The 17,701-nt window shown below is 44.6% G+C and overlaps 1 protein-coding gene across 2 annotated transcripts in view; it reads left to right on the top strand.

Annotated features, from left to right (window-relative positions):
* Positions 1-16,934, top strand: part of CPN1 (carboxypeptidase N subunit 1) — a 91,127-nt gene extending 74,193 nt beyond the window's left edge. The window contains exons 6-9 of one of the 2 annotated variants that reach the window (XM_088452157.1): positions 2,440-2,579; positions 6,520-6,619; positions 10,181-10,299; positions 13,990-16,934. In XM_088452157.1, the coding sequence (XP_088308283.1) occupies positions 2,440-2,579; positions 6,520-6,619; positions 10,181-10,299; positions 13,990-14,220 (590 nt within the window). In that variant the 3' untranslated portion in view covers positions 14,221-16,934. Of the gene's footprint in view, positions 1-2,439; positions 2,580-6,519; positions 6,620-8,694; positions 9,131-10,180; positions 10,300-13,989 lie in introns of those variants that run through there. The other variant, XM_088452158.1, reaches the window with a different exon arrangement.
* Positions 16,935-17,701: the final 767 nt, after the last annotated feature.

Here is a 17,701-nt window from a genome sequence, read left to right as displayed (position 1 = left end):
GGCTGTGCAGCACAGCCAATGCGATATGTCGGTGAACACCGACGTTCACCGGCTTATCACGGGTACACACTGGCCGACGAGCAGCTTATATATTGGCCGCTCAATTGATCGGCCAAAGTATCTGTCAGTGTGTGCCCAGCATAGTCTGCTCGCTGTCCTTAGATGACGATCTCAATCCTGAAATGGCAATAGCAGAACAGATGCTGCGGTAGTAGTAGAGGGCTATCCCTGTTGATATTACTTTTATTGATAGTGTATAGGGCGAAACGTTTAACAAAACCCACTTTTCGCCATAAAACCTTGCATTTTCACCAACAGTGAGGCTTCATAACATTTGATAAATATGCCCCATTGAGTCTCTGTAGATTATAAGCATATCCAAAGTTCCCTCACACTTCAATGACCTGTATAACAGGACTGGTCCTGCAACCTTTTGTATCTAAATAGCCATGGTTGTATGATCGATACAACAGCTCTCTGCCTATGCTAATGTCTTCATATAGTCATGGAGCTTGTCTAATATCCTTATAATTTCTTTATAATTCCCTTGTTGACCTCTCATTACTACTCATTGTTAGTACTATAGGAGGAATACATCTATATACCCTTAATCCAGTGGGCAAAGCAACTATGGCAGCTGGAACAATGCAGCCAATGGGGACAATGTATCAAGCTTTGGAGAGAGATAAAGTGGAGAAATTGCGCAAAGTACCCAATCAGCTTCTGTCATTTATCTAGCAAAGCCTATAATATGACAGGTGCAGATTGGTTGCTATGGGTAACCTTTTCTCGAGGGTTGATACATCTCCCCCTATGTGTTCACTAGGAACTTCCAATGTTTTCTGCTCTAGGTATATCATTAGTCGCTATTGGTATGGTAGGCTGAATAATGGCTCACCCACACGATGCCAACCTCCACTATGTCTAGGTTGTGGCGCTCTCTAAGCCAAGGGATCATGTTGATGGGTGTGGTATGATTGGTTGACATGATGCAGGTCAATATGATAACTGTCGAGCAATCATACCTGGTGGTCTAGCTGCGTCTTACCTGCTCCTGGCAGCAGCGGCGGTTCCAGCATCTTCTAACAGGTCCTCAAAATGTTGAAATTGCACATGGCAACATTTCAGGCGTTGACATTGTGGATATGCCGATATTCTGAGGATGTTGACATGGTATCTGTCGACATGTCTTACATTCTAAAGTCAACATTGTGGTCAGGGGCTGGCTGGCAGCTTTTAGCCTGGAGGCAAATGCATGCAGGCGGCCCTGGCAGAGGAGTAGCGTGTAGCCAGGGTGCCCGAAAGAAAGTGTGTGCTACGGTGCCCGCCCCCCCTCAGGAGAGGACACCCATATGCAGGCCTCGAGTAGTTCCCCCAGTAGTGATCCCCCCCATGCAGTGCCCCTTGTGCCCCCAGTAGTAAGCCCCTTATATAGTGCCCCCAGTAGTGGTAACCCTTATACAGTGCCCCTTAAATAGTGGCCCCAGTTGTAGTGTTCCCCCTATGCAGTACCCCCACTATTGCCCTTTATATAGAGCCCCCAGCAGTGGTCCCTCGATGCAGTGCCCCCAGTTGTAGTCCCCTCCCCCCTATGTAGTGCCCCTAGTAGTAGTCCCCTCCCCCCTATGCAATACCCCTAGTAGTAGTCCCCTTGTAGTGCCCCTAGTAGTAGTCCCCCCCAGTAGTAGTAGTCCCCTTGTAGTGCCTCCAGTAGTAGTCCCCCCCTTGTAGTGCCCACAGTAGTAGTAGCCCCCCCTTGTAGTGCCCCCAGTAGTAGTCCCCCCCCTTGTAGTGCCCCCAGAAGTAGTAGTCCCCCCCCTTGTAGTGCCCCCAGTAGTAGTAGTCCCCCCCCCTTGTAGCGCCCCCAGTAGTGGTCTCCTCCTTATAGTGCCAGAACCCCCGCAGTAGACACACATAATATATAAAAAAAAACAAAAACACTTACCTGACACCCACTCCTGCTCCTGGTCCCGCCGCCGAGATCAGCTCCTCCGTCTGCAGCTTTGCATTATGGGAGTGACGCGTCACTCCCATTACCCACTGCGGGAGCAGCAGCCGATGAGAGTCTGTCTGACTCTCATCAGCTGCTAAAGCAAACACACAGCTGCCGGCGCCGGCGGCTGTGTGTTTGTGCTGTGTAGCGCTGACCGAACTCCGTCCGGTCAGCGCAACACACGCGGTGCAGCTGTGTCACAGAGACACAGACTGCACCGCGGCCCGCATGACGCTGCGGCCCAGGGGGCACATGAGACCCTGCCCCCCGGCCCAGCCCGCCACTGATTGTGGTGTAGACATTATGTCAAAATGGTTGCTGTCGACCATCTAACCGGATACCATTATGACAATGGTTTCCTAGCTAAGCAGCACGTTCTCTCGAATTGTTGTACGACTTCGACCTCTCTGATCCAGTTCTGTTTCCTCTCTTTGTGATCACACCAGGTATGCAGGACTTTAACTACCTTCATAAAAATTGCTTTGATATAACACTGGAGCTCAGCTGCCAAAAGTTTCCCCGTCAGGAAGAGCTGGAAAGAGAGTGGTACGGTAACCGGGAGGCTCTGATCACATTCCTAGAACAGGTAATAATGTTATAACTATTCAGCTTGAAATTGGTTTGGCTGAGTCTGAATAAGTTATGTAAAGCAGCACATTACCATATACTAATGTAGTGAAAGATATATCCCTTTTACAAAGTCAACAATAAAAACTAATAGATTTGTCATTCCCCACTGTTAGGGGCCCATGTTGAGACTTATGCTGGGTAGACACTTAATGATGTGTACCTAGCACCATGCTGTCCGCGGCGGGTACCGTACACACTTGCCGATGCCAGCAGCGATGGGACGGGGGGGCCATGTTGCATTCAGCAGCATGGCCCCATTTGACGATATCGCCCATGGGACCTGCAGGAGCGCGCATCATCAGCGACATAGCAGGCACACACTGCCCGATGAGGACAGATCGGTCAAAATATCGTCTAGTGTGTACCCGGCTTCATCAACGAGTTGCGTATGATAATCGTGCTCCAGCCAATCAGCTCCTAACTGTCATCTGTTTGAAAAATGACAGTTGGGAGCTGATTGGCTGGAGCACCATTTATCATACGCAATGAATTTTATCACTCGTTTTTATCGTGTATGATAAAACTCATTGATAAATGAGCCCCTTAGGGGTAACTTTACCGGCATTGATGTCTCTCAGTTTTTGCAGCTCTAAATGCCGTCTGTTTTAATATTTCAGGTCAAACCCCATGACAAATGAGCTTGTTCTGGTACAGGAAAATAGTGGTAAAAATTGACGTGAGGTCCCTCCTGCCATACCATTAACGAGCCCCAAGCTGGTCAGCCCAGGCAAGTCAGGACCTCATAAATAAATTGGGGTCCCACCCTCCTGAGTATCTACCAGCACTGGGCTCCCCCCGGTGGCGGTGGGTGCGGGGTTAATGTGTAAAAAATAGAAAGTAATTTGTCCTCTACAGGCAGGCTACAGGAACCAGCAAGCCTGCCTCGGCATACTGACACTTGTGGAACAACAAATATCAGCATACCTGGACATTAAGGGTCTGCTGGCACCTGTAGTCCATCTGTAAAAAAAATATTAAAATAAAGACAAGACTTGCACACCGCATGTTTTAATCTTTTTTTTTTTTATAAATGTCATACGCTCCAAACCCTTGGATTGGATCCCCTTCTGTATATGTAGGCATCCAAGCGTCTTCAGAAAATAACAAAACCTAAAATTTCGATCACCACCGATTGTCTGAAAACATAGAAATACACCTGTGCCGGACCAGCTCCCAAACATGAGGAATGCTTGGAGCGTCCTAAGTTATTATTATCCTTTAATTATATGGCACCACAAGGGTTCCACAGCGCCTTACAATGTTCATAAACAAATGAGCACGCAAGAATACAGTTATTAACAGCAGAGCCGTAACTATACTTTTTGGTGCCCTGTGCCAGAAAGAGCATTGGCGCCCCCCTCATTTTTCAAAGGGACATAATGCACCCAAAAAAGGGGAATGGACTTATGGGGAAGGACCAGGGAAGAGATAGGAGAGGCCAGGAGATGCTGGGGATGAAATAAGAGGAAGCTACAAGTGAGAATGATAATAAACAGAAATTTGACAGGCCCAAACAGCGCCCCCTGACCTGTGGTGCCCTGTGCGATGGCACCGGCCGCACTACCCTAGCTACGGCCCTGATTAACAGTACAAACAATGCAGGACAGATACATGATTAATACATTGCTGCATAACACTTAGATAAGCAGCATGGTGTCAGCAGAGAAGGGTAATGTGCTGTTGTATATTAAAGTATAATTAAGTGTAAGGAGAAACACATGAGGGAAGAGGGCCCTGCTCGTGAGAGCTTACATTCTAAGGGGAGGGGGCAGACAGACAGGGGTGACACAGATCGGCTGGATACAAGGGTCACAGTAATATAACATCTATGGAGAGGTTAGTTTAAACTTAAGAGGAAAAGACAATGAGTTGAGCAGAATTGCACCAAGCCTCAAGATTTGGGGGCCACAACCATGGTCCATTTGGGGGGTCATCTTGCTGCTTCGTCCAGTATGGTATAGTTGGAGTGGATAAGTAGCTTGCATGGGGAGATCAGGAGGGATGAGGGCAGCGTTGGGGATCCAGGTGCAGGCACAATCCATAGGCTCGGTGGGAATGTGGTGGTATGTAAAGGACATTTTATTTCCTTGTAACATGTAGCTTTTTTTTACAGAATGTCCTACTATAACCCAGTCTTCCCTTTGACTAAGTATGTAGGTAACCATGAATTTTTATCAGTGGTCCCTTCTGCTCCTACCCCATATGCTGTCCTCTCCATTCTCTTTGCCGAATGTAGGTGCCAGGGACCCCTGCACCCTCGGCGGCGGCACTGTTCGCACACACCTAGTTCAGGCCCTGACCATCGGATACTGGTGCCATCACTGAGCCATTGTTATGAAACATCGGTTCTGTTTCCCTGACACTTGGATACTGAGATTATGTTTTATATGTTTGCTCTGTCTGACGTATCGGACCTGTTAGACCCCCAGAGGCTCCTGTGTAGTTATAGCTGTGAGGTTCCTGTAAATGAGCTACTTTCACCAACAGACCTCTGAGGGTAAACAAGGAAATTGATGTAGGAAGAGTGTAATACAGAGAGCACACATCGTGCACCCTACCTGCTCACGGCTACACTAACTACATACACTACTCACTTTGTTGGTCATCCAACTTTACAGTTCATATGAAACTGGCCAACAAACCTAGAACAGACTAAGCTCAGTCCTAAATTTTGTTTTATAGGCCCTAAAACTCTACAAACTGTACTGGTAATAGACATATGGTAGAAGAAGAATTGTCTCTATGTTCTTCTCACCGAGCTGGAATTGGGGGCATTTAAATACACAGTGCACTCTGTGAAGGATTGGATGTTGTATGTGTATGTCTTGTTTGAAAAGGACATTTTTGTTAAGGTGACACTTTGATTAGTGAGTCACTTGCTTCCTCTATGGGGCCGGATTCTACAGAAGCATTCCCTGTGTCTGTGAGCCCCCAGACAAATTCTCTGCTCCCCTCTTTTACTGTATGTAGGTGTATTAGGCTGTAATTCCCTCCTGCTGACCTGTAGCTACACCTCTAAGGCGCTGTGGCCAGAAGTGCCGTCCTAAATGGTTGCTGTCAATCAAATTATTTGTACTTTATATTTGTACAGAGGCTGCTGCTTTGTACTGTATTTAGCTGGACACGTATTAGTTCTGCAGCCTTTGTCCTTCAGTCTGTGCCACAAAACGGGATGCAGTCATGTGAGGTCACAATCCCGGCGGCATAATGCCGGCTAGGGATTATTGATAGGCATTGAAATACCGACGCCAATCATAATCCTGACGCCGGAATCTAGGACGCGGGACTGAAAGAGGTAAGTACAGTCCGCACATCCTCATAGCTGCAGGGGGGGGGGTTAGGTTTAGGGAACCCCGGGGGGGATTTAGGGTTAGGCAGTAATGGGGGAGTTTAGGGTTAGGCACCCCTAAAGGAGGGTTAGGGTTAGGGGGGTGAGGGGAGGGTTAGGTAGTTTACTCACCTCCGTTGGGACCTCCGCTGCTTGACCAACCGGCGTCGGGATTTTGACCGCCGGGCTCTCGTCCGGTGGTCATTCATAACGAACCCTTCCAAACATTGGTATTTATTTCACTTATAATTAATATGAATATAAATGGTCGGTGGAGTTTCAGTGGCAGAGATCAGTTCCTGCAGTAAAATAATCAAAAGTATTAGGACTAGGTTATCCTGTTTTCCTGGCCTTCATTTTAAGCCGAGATGAGCAAGATGTGGAGCGCAGATAACTATCTGACATTCAGTGGAAGTGGAGAAACAGGGCTCATTTAACCTGTGATATATTAATCTGTAGTTAAAAACACAAAAAGTTGTGTGCATAGTATAAAGTTACAGTGACCCAGGGATAAGTGATTGGCAGCAACTAAGTGCTCCCATTACTTCTTGTTTCTTTTCCTGTCAAGGTTCACAAAGGTATTAAAGGAATGGTGACCGATGAAAATAATAATGGCATAGCCGATGCCGTGATATCAGTTGCCGGTATCAATCATAACATTATGTCTGGTGAGTTTATTCTCCAACAATTGTATTTCTCTAATGTACATTCTTGAGGGAATTGTTAATCTGGGTATACAGGCTGGGCACTTGGAGCAGGCACTTAACTAACTAGTTTTGCATGTGGGGTAAATACTGACTAGTTTTGCATGTAGCCCACAAATGCTGGATAGTTTTATTTTTACACTGCAATTTAGATCTTAGTTTGGACACGTCCCTCCCAAATCTAAATCTCTCTGCCACACATGCAGTGCAACAGGGCTTTGTAAAGGGCGAAGTTACTGCTCTTTTTTGCTATAATGCAGGGCCGGATTAAGGATGGGGCAGCAGGGGCAGTCGCCCCAGGGCCCCCACACACAGAGGAGCCCCCACACAGGGTCGGTCACCCTGCTGAGAACAAGTGTCCAGCAGCTCCTGTTGCCGGATGGGGACTCGGGTGCCGCTGCCCTGTGTTCTGAATGCAGCAGCACGGTCAGCGCTGCTGCATACAGCGCAGAGCGGCTCCCGAGTCCCCTCATCAGCGTCCGTTGACACATCATGTCCATAACGCTGATCACTGATGTGGGGCTTCAGGAGATGCTATATGCAGTAGCACTGACTATGCTGCTGAATTCAGAACACAGAGCCATATTCAAAGGACTAGAGGTAAGTAATCTAGGGGAGGGGGAGGGAGGGGTAGGCTCCGTGTGACTTTGTGGGGGCCCCCGCAACTTAGATTCCCCAGGGCCTCCACAAGCCTTAATCCGGAACTGCTTTACTCGCATTTCAGAATCAGGCCTCGTATCGGAATACTGCGGTACACTTTACTGCTTCTCACTGAACTATAAGTTTCCCAGGTACAGAGCTCGATCGAACCAGGGATCCTCAAGTGTTCCTGGTTGCCGCCATGACAGTCAGTTGGTTGTTTCATCTGGGCTACTTGTTTTGCCAGATCTCCATTCTCACGCCAGTGCTCAAAAGTATAAAGAGAAAAGGGGCTTACATGATATTCATTGCGCCAGACTGGCCCTCTGTCCTCACTTGTATCTACAGCTGTCTCTGTGCTTTTTCTTCCTGGTTGTCCAAGCGCTTTCTTAAACTTAACATGTCTAAGGCTGAGATGATCATCTTCCCACCCTCCTGAATAAACTCACCTCCCACAATTTCATTATCTATTGACAGCACAACCATCTCCTTTAGTTTCCAAGTGTGCTGTCTTGGATCCTTGACTCCTCCCTCTTCTTCAAATCACACATCCAGTACCTCTCGCAGTACTGCTGTTTCCATCTCAGCAATATTTCCAGGATCACCCCGGAGGCAACAAAGACCCTCATCCACTCACTGGTTATCTCCAGATTGGACTACTGTAACCTCCTCCTTTCTAACCTCTCATCTCCACCACTCCAATCTGTCCTCAATGCTGCTGCTCGGCTCATCTTCCTCTGCAAACATACTAAATCTGCCTCCCCTCTCCTACAAACCTTACACTGGCTCCCCTTCCCCTTCAGAACCCAATTCAAACTGTTCACACTCATTTACAAAGCCCTCAGCCAATCCTCTCCCATTTACATCTCTGACCTTATTTTCATTGACACACCCTCCCGCCCACTTTGCTGCACAAACGAATGCCAACTCTCCTCCCAACTGATTAATTTCTGCGGTCTCCAAGATTTTGCCCGTGCTGCTACCTACCACTGGAACTCTCTCCCTTTCCCTTTCACACTCTCAACCTCTCTACTAAACTTCAAAGGGGCTCTCAAGACTCACTTCTATATCAAAGCCATCCACTTCTCATCCTAACCCACTTCTCCATGCCCCCTGCTCATTGTCTCCCCCACCTGTGTCACCCCTGTCTGCCCCTCCCTTTAGAATGTAAGCTCTCATGAGAACGGCCCTCTTCCTTCGTGTGCTTTTCCTTCCCTTACTTTTTCCATCATCTACTCCCTACTGCCTACAATGGAAACTAACACTTGGGTTTTGTCATCCTGTTGCCTATTTGAGTAATATGATCACTGATGCAGCAATGTTTATACCATGTCCTGAAATGGTCTTTACTATAAGGCACTTTTTTCTTGCTTATGTTTCTATTTATGTACTTTGTAAAGGTGCTGCGGACCCCTTGTGGTGCCATATAAATAAAGGATAATTCTAAGATGTAGATCTTCATGCCATGCTGTGGGAGCCACCTTGGCCGAGGTCCGTTATCCCAATTTTGGTGGATTGTCTTTAACGACATGGAACTTGAAGTTAAGACTCTAAAGGCTGTCGGTCTCTGTAGTGTGATCATCTAGACCGTGCTTCGGATCCAGAAGCCAGCTCTGTAATAATCTACCACCGGATCTGGAAGACATACATTGCCTGTTTAGGCTTCCACGCCTCCTTTTCTACTTGCAGTTTAGCTTGGATCAGGGCTTAGATTTAAAAAAAAAAAATGTCAACGGAAATTGGCCTGGATTATTAAAGTATAGATAGGAGGGTATTCACATCCAACCATCTAATGTCCCGCCTGTTCCTCCTTGGCATTTATATTTAATCTGGGTCCAGTTTGAGTCACTGGAAACAGTGGAGCTGTGCTTTCTTGGATAGAAGATTGCATCATTGCTGGCCATTGGCAGACAAAACAGCTCTGTCCTATATATCTTCCTTGTTGGGTTTTAATCTTGATAGGTTGTTTCTTCCAGCTCAGTCATTCTTTCACCCAAAGGTTCTGTCCACTTTCTATTTCAATCAGGACCTTGTCCTAAAAGCTTTCAAGTAGGACAGTCCCTCCTGTTCTGCAAAACCTCTATAGCAGGGGTTCCCAACCACGGTCCTCAAGGCACACTAACAGTCCAGGTTTTAGGATAGCCATACTTAAGCACAGCTGACTTAATTAGAACCTCAGTTATTTTGATTTAACCATCTGTGCTCAATCATGGATATCACTAAAACCAGGACTGTTAGTGTGCCTTGAGGACTGAGGTTTGAAATCACTGCTCTACATGTTCTGGATTTGGTCCAGGCCTTAAAAATCTACATTGATAATACTTTGCCCAACCATAGAACAGATGGCCTCCTTGTTCTCTACAATGTTCACAAATGGGGTTGGCCAGCATCTAAATAGTCGGTATCCCAGTGACAATCCAATAGGCATATGTGCACATCTGGCCAGCACTTTAAAACATCCAGGCTCAATCTACTCCTGCAGTGAGTGCTGCCTAGGGGTGTGACATGGTGCCTTGGACGGAAGGCAGAAACTTAAGCCGCATACACAGTAGACGATATTTATGAACGATGTGGACGATAATGATATTGTTCAAATCGTCCAGTGTGTATGCACTGACCGACGAACGATGTGGGTCGTTAGTAATCCTTTAGGGCTTTGCTAGTTAATAAACTGAGCTCCCATGATGGTGGGAGCATATAGAGGAGTTGTGTCTTTATTTTACTAGTTACTAGTCAAGTGCCAGCTCCAAGTGTCCAGCCTCTTTACCCAGAGTAGCAGTGTCCCCAGAAATAGATTTTACAGTAAGTACCAAACTCCTGTTTTTCCTTACTACAACAATTTTAAACAATACATTTCACCCCTGTAAATCGTATTATTTCTTGTAGGTGAAGGAGGGGATTATTTCCGCTTATTACTACCAGATACGTATACTGTAACTGCTTCGGCAAATGGTTATTATCCAAAGACCTCAACAGTAATCGTTGGTCCGGACGCAGCCACAGTGGTAAGATTGGCTGTATTTGTAAGCCGGGGATAAGTACGCTGGGGAATGGGGTTTAGCAACAGCTGTATATTTAGGGATTATTGTACTAAGCCTTGGAGAGAGATAAAGTGGATGGAGATAAAGTACCAGCCAATCAGCTCCTAACTGCTACTTTACAGGCTGTGTTTGAAAATGACAGTTAGGAGTTGATTGGTTGGCACTTTGGGGTCTATTTCCCTAGATTGTAAGCTCCTAGGAGAAGGGTCCTCCTCCCTACTGTCTTACAGCCCTCTTCTCTAGCATTTCAATGACAGCCTTCACCTTCCCAGCTGTATTGTGTACTGAGAATTGTGGTGCTAATTGTTACTTGTGCTCTGTTTATGTTGTGGTTACTGTATTGTTATGTAATGTTTGTGTACCCTGTACTGTCCTACTATGTACAGTGCTGCAGACCACTTGTGGCACCCTATCAATAAAATGTAGTAATAATAATAATAATAATAATAATAATATTCATTATCACTTAATTTCTACAAAAGCAGGTGAAAATTAACATTTTCACCTGCTTGTAGATAATAAGTGTCCGGGCCATGCATCAAAAAGGTAATGCAGGAGATATCACAGACATCTCCTACATACCTTCCTCTGGCGGAATGGCCCGCTGTCCCCATACACTAGTATCACAGACATCTCCAACTTACCTTCCTCTTGCGGAATGGCCCGCTGTCCCCATACACTAGTATCACAGACATCTCCTACTTACCTTCCTCTTGCGGAATGGCCCGCTGTCCCCATACACTAGTATCACAGATATCTCCTACTTACCTTCCTCTTGCGGAATGGCCCGCTGTCCCCATACACTACTATCACAGATATCTCCTACTTACCTTCCTCTGGCGGAATGGCCGCTGTCCCCATGCACTATTATCACAGACATATCCTACTTACCTTCCTCTTGCGGAATGGCCCACTGTCCCCATGCACTAGTATCACATATATCTCCTACTTACCTTCCTCTTGCGGAATGGCCGCTGTCCCCATGTACTAGTATCACAGACATCTCCTACTTACCTTCCTCTTGCGGAATGGACCGCTGTCCCCATACACTAGTATCACAGATATCTCCTACTTACCTTCCTCTGGCGGAATGGCCGCTGTCCCCATACACTAGTATCACAGACATCTCCTACTTACCTTCCTCTTGCGTAATGGCCCGCTGTCCCCATACACTAGCATCACAGATATCTCCTACTTACCTTCCTCTTGCGGAATGGCCTGCTGTCCCCATACACTAGTATCACATATATCTCCTACTTACCTTCCTCTTTCGGAATGGCCCGCTGTCCCCATACACTAGTATCACAGATATCTCCTACTTACCTTCCTCTTGCGGAATGGACCGCTGTCCCCATACACTAGTATCACAGACATCTCCTACTTACCTTCCTCTCCCGGAATGGACCGCTGTCCCCATACACTAGTATCACAGATATCTCCTACTTACCTTCCTCTGGCGGAATGGCCCGCTGTCCCCATACACTAGTATCACAGACATCTCCTACTTACCTTCCTCTTGCGGAATGGCCTGCTGTCCCCATACACTAGTATCACATATATCTCCTACTTACCTTCCTCTTTCGGAATGGCCCGCTGTCCCCATACACTAGTATCACAGATATCTCCTACTTACCTTCCTCTTGCGGAATGGACCGCTGTCCCCATACACTAGTATCACAGACATCTCCTACTTACCTTCCTCTCCCGGAATGGACCGCTGTCCCCATACACTAGTATCACAGATATCTCCTACTTACCTTCCTCTGGCGGAATGGCCCGCTGTCCCCATACACTAGTATCACAGACATCTCCTACTTACCTTCCTCTTGCGGAATGGACCTCTGTCCCCATACACTAGTATCACAGACATCTCCTACTTACCTTCCTCTTGCAGAATGGCCCGCTGTCCCCATACACAAGTATCACAGATATCTCCTACTTACCTTCCTCTTGCGGAATGGACCGCTGTTCCCATACACTGGTATGGGGCCAGAAATTCAACAAGCTCCGAAAATACAATATTTTTGGAGCTTGATTGCAGGAGCATTCGCCATTCTTCAAATAGCGTTTGCTCCCGCTTGCAGCACCACCCCGCTCCTTCCCTGGAAAGGAGTCCCAGGTTGTGAAGAGGGATCCTTTTGGATTCCTCCGCACCTGTCCGGCTCCTTCCGCGGTACGTCGGGGCTCTAGGTCTCGCAGACGCACTAGCACTGCTGAGTCGACTTGGCAGTGCTAAGTTTCACTGCTCCGAAAGGAGCAGTGAAGCTTTTTGGGGAGACAACTGATTTTTGGATTAGCTGTCTCCGTGCCAGAGCTATGATGACGGCCAGTTAGTATATTAATTAACGGGGTCCGCACGGACCCTGACAGTTAATATAATTAATAGATCCCTTTATCTCCGTCCACTTTCTCTCTCTCCAAGGCTTAGTACATAGATCCCTAAGTCACAAAGAAACTAAGTACTGTGTCCTGAAACAGAATTTAAATGTGGCCCTGCCCAAATGAGCTTACAAGAGGTGTGGGGATCACGTGATGCAGAAGGGAGAAGAATAACAATTGATGAGGAAAGTGCGGGTGGTTTTCAGCCTCCAATAAATGTTACAAATTAATTGGGCAGTCCAATTAGGCATGTGCGAGCAGTTCTCTCGGTGAACTCACACTGCAAAGTGCAGTTGGAATCCAATTCCAAACTTTTTGAGCGCACACCCTAAGGGTGTGAGGTGGTAGGGAAAATCTTTATTTTAAGATAACAATGTCAGGACACTGTGCAGAACCCATTGGACTTCCCCTCTACTGACTAATTAGGCTATTAGAAGTTTCAGTTAGCTCAATTGGCCCAAAAATTACATGTAATTTTTGGGTTTAAAAAAAAAACAATTGCCTCAAATTACCATTACCAATTTTTTGTTAGTTTAGGTACCCCAAATTTATTGAAAGCATATTTCCAATGATATATATTTTTATTTTATTTTTTTACATTTTATTGAAATAATTTAAAGTGGCCTGAAATTAACACAAAATCAACTTTTTTATCTACTTTTATTTATTTTTTTTGCATTTTCCGTTTAATTAGTTTGAGATTAAACGAAAAAAAGTTTAATTTTTAGAATTGTTTTTTACATTTTTTTTTAAAGAAAATGCACAAATTAGCCGTTTGAGACAACGCTTAAAAACTTTCCTTGTGTCCAATAACAGCCTTTTATATGATTCTGCTAACAAAGTTGTCACTTTTTTGGGGTCGAGGATGGTTTCCCCACTTTTTCATGTCCTTCTCCCAAGTCGCTTGCTATTATAAATCACCCTCGCCACGAATAGGTATTTCTAATTGGATCTTGCGTTTCTCGGGAGCGAGCATTCGTGCAATGTTTGCGAATTTCAGAAAGCAAACTTGCTTTTGCAAGCTTGCACCTAATAGGTTTGACCCCGAAATATGTAAACCATAAATAATAGTACTTAAACATTGCAGTACTGTGTAATATCTAATATCCTGAAAGAACTTAGCGGCTAAATGAATCTGCCCTATATGACTGGGGGACTAAAATAGTGCATAAAAACCAGAAACCTATCATTTTATTTATGGTTTATGTGTAGTCATATAAATGATGTTTATACATGTTTTATTATGTCTTATTTTTGTTTAATTTTATCCTGCAGCTTAATTTTGAGTTGAAAAAAGAAAAATTTCCATTAAGTTCCAAGGAAAAAACATCAACAGGGTCGCAGGAAAAAGCGTTGTCTGGTTCGCGGGAAAAAGCGTTGTCTGGTTCGCGGGAAAAAGCGTCGTCAGGGTCAAGAGAAAAGCTGTCTTCCAGAAATCTGAACTCCAAGAACCATATAAAGAAAGTGGTTCCGAGGGCGGCAGACAGGAGAAAGAAGGGGACATGAAGGCTTTGCGCCATTATTACTGTGGGTCACAAGGTTGCCACCCTAATCAGGGCACACGTCTTATAATTCCACACTCAAAAGGACTTAAAGAGAGCCAGTAGATAAGATTAATATGTAAGAAAGAGAAAAAAACTATTAACATGCAAAGTTAAAGTAAGTATGTTGTAACATGTTGTGTATTTAAGTCAGAAGAAATATAAAATAATAGTTCTAATGTAATAATTCCCATACCTGTTACATAACACCATAAAGAGATAGAGAGATAAATAAGTGCACCACTTATATATTGTATCCCAGAGATCAGAGATCTTTTGTTACATAGATTATAGTGTAAAGTCAAGAAATAACAGAACATTCATGCAGAGTTTCCCCTTGGAGTGGCTCTCATTTAATGTAGTAATATGTACTACTAGTGTTCATTCTAGCACCCTGCACCTGTCACAACTCGCGCAGTTCCACTTTCCTGCTCTGGTGCTTCTAGCGCACTGTGGTCTGTATCTCAGCAGTTTGTTGCGTCGGCTGAGTGTGCTAGAAGCACCAGAGCAGAGAGCCACACCCCAGGCTGGAAATAATTACTGTATAGGTTGTGACAGATGCAGGGTGCTAGAATGAACACTATAACTGATAGGTACCAATCAAAGGATCCAGCGAATCAACTGTAATTTCTAAATATAGAGAAGAGGGTTGTACTAAAGGCAGTTACCCGCTGGCATTGCATTATAAAATGCAAAGCGCATTTGGAAGCTATGATTTAAGACCGATTAGCATTTGTTATGTATTTTAGTAGCTATTAATACGGTAGATGTGTTTTCAATATACATTTGTGAATGCTTCCAAGACAGTATTGAGCTTTTGCTATTGACTTGTGTAGTCCAGTCATTTCAGTGGTCTTTCCACATGGCTATTGAAATTAATGGGAAAGTACAGTGTATAAATAACTTTAAAAATGAGCAGTGTGTGCCCACCACAGCAAATTCTTCAACTACCCCAGGACTTGACAGCATGGGCTAGGGCTCTCTAAAATGGGGACAATGAGAGTGGGTTCCTATTAAATACATAGAATACAAGCCTGGTTCCCATTATTAACAGTAAAACCCACAGTGTGAGATTTGCCTTCGTAATGGGTTCCAATCCCAATGTGATCAGTGTAATCTGTAGCCTGTATGGCGGGGAGGTGCAAAAAAAGGGGGTAACAGGGTAATCAACAATATTGGGACCCCGTAGTGGAAATTTTGCAACCTTAGTGGTCCCAGTATAATATTAAGGGACCCCTAAAACCACCGCCCATTATACAACTACAATAACCGACAAATCTCAGGTGCACAACAAGTTATATACTGTAGTGCAACTTGGTTCATTTTTGGGGTGTGGGTCCCCCTGGATTGCGTTGGTCAATCTGTCTCAGGGCACCGCATTACAACACATTTTCCTTTAGAACACATTTTAACCCTTCACTGTGTGTTTATTATACATGTAGTTCACTTTATTATTTTCATTCTTCATATGCAGCTGCAGCTGCTCCTAGCTATCTCTTTACTTTTCTTACTATGGCGGTGCCCTGGGGCAGCTTGGCTGGGCCAGTTTTGGGGGGTCCTGCGCTCTGGATTTGAACCCTAGTATGTTAGGGACCTACCCTACAGAGGTTACCTGGATATGGTGGGTAGGCCCATAACCTTGGCCATGATTATGCTAAAAACCTCTATTGATTGTAAAATTTTATTGCATTTATATATATTATTAATAATTTGGAGTTGTGCACCTGAGATTTGTCTGTTTCTGTGCCTGCAATTAGTCTCATCAGGTAGCACCTCCCATCATATATAGTCAGGTTGTGCAGTCCAGAAATCTTTCCCATATACAACTACAATAAACATTATTAAATATAGCACAAGGTAATTTGTAAATAAAGTATAATTAATAGGAAAAAAACATTGTTCACCAATTTAGTAATAAAACATATTTATAATTGGATTGTATTTTATTTCCTTGTAATTTCACGCAGAATCTTTTAATAGCAATTCAATGGAATATTTAATTTGTAATCCACAAGAAAATATTCCTTATATGTAATCCACAGGAATAAAAATAAAAATCCACAGATTGGCTGTACTGAATTGGCCTGGAACCTCTTTAACTGCTGAGTCAATCAGAATCAGTTTTCAATGCTATCTGCATTGGCTGGCACTTAGGAGAGTCCCAGAGTCTCCCTACATTTATAACATGCAATAGAGAATAATGTTATCTAAAAATGTGGAGTTCCATTCTTGTCAATGGCAAAGCCATTTCAGTGGAGTTTCTACATGTAGAGCACAGCTCCATTAGAATAAATGGGGCATTGGAATGATGTTCAGGAGTTCCATTCTCGTTGATGGTCCATACATTTCAGTGGGGTTTCTTCATGTAGAGCACAGCTCTATTAGAATAAATGGGGGATTGGAATGAAGATGGGGAGTTGCATTCTTGTCAGTGGTCCATTAATTTCAGTGGGGTTTCTACATGTATTGCACAGCTACATTAGAATAAATGGGCGGGGGGGGGAGGGGGGAGTTGGAATAAATACTCCATTTACATGAGTGGCTGCATGCTTTGCACATGAATTAAAAACAGGCACAGCTTTTAATGTCAGTGGATATGGGTCCTAAGGCTCATTTTATTAGTAATTGTGCACACTGCTGTATCATATAAATAAGCCATCACAGAAAAACAACAACAATTTATAAAACATTCCTTAATTATATAAATAAAAGTAAATATTGTTTATTTACCCTTTTTGTCTGTAATTCTTTATAGGGTAACGGTTTAATAAAGGCTTCAATGTAGGAAATACTAAAATAATGGTTATTAGCGCCCTCAAGGTATCATTAACTGGTCAGAGAAATGTTAACATGAGATATTTGTGCGTTAGGGAGTAATGTGGGAATGTAGTCGGCATACAGACGGTTGGGATGCCGACAGGCAGAATGTCAGCGCCGGAGTCCCGGTTCCAAAATTCCAACGGTAAGTATTAGGGCTGAGGGAAGGGACAGGTTTAGGCATTAGGGGAAGGGAAAGAATTAGGCTGCATGCAGTGGTTAGGATGCAGAGGGGGAGAAGATTAGGGATAGGAGGGTTAAGGGGAGGGTTAGGACACTACCTAATCCTGTCGGTATTCTGCGGTGTAATAGCTTTTAAATAGTTTTCAGAACTTTTTTTTTTATTTAAGAAGAAAAACCCTGCGATGGGAGCTGCACCATATTATGGCGTCTCGTCCTGGCAATGCCGAAATTATTATTTTTTTTTTCTCAATGTTTATTTTTAGTGCATTTTAAATAGAAAGGTTCATTCTCTTCTAGTAAACGGGGCCATCCTGCGGTGCAGAGGTAACCACACAGAGAGCAGTCATGTAATCTGCTTGTCAGCCTGCGTCCTGCGCTCTGTAATTATGACTGTCTCTGGTGAAGAGGCCCCGGCGTCACGCACCTTGTTCATATGTTTCCTGCAC

Source organism: Taudactylus pleione, unplaced genomic scaffold (assembly GCF_031769625.1).
Source record: "Taudactylus pleione unplaced genomic scaffold, aTauple2 ptg000034l, whole genome shotgun sequence".
Taxonomy (NCBI): domain Eukaryota; kingdom Metazoa; phylum Chordata; class Amphibia; order Anura; family Myobatrachidae; genus Taudactylus; species Taudactylus pleione.
The sequence above is the reverse complement of the archived record's forward strand: the minus strand, read 5'-3'. Positions and strand labels throughout refer to the sequence as shown.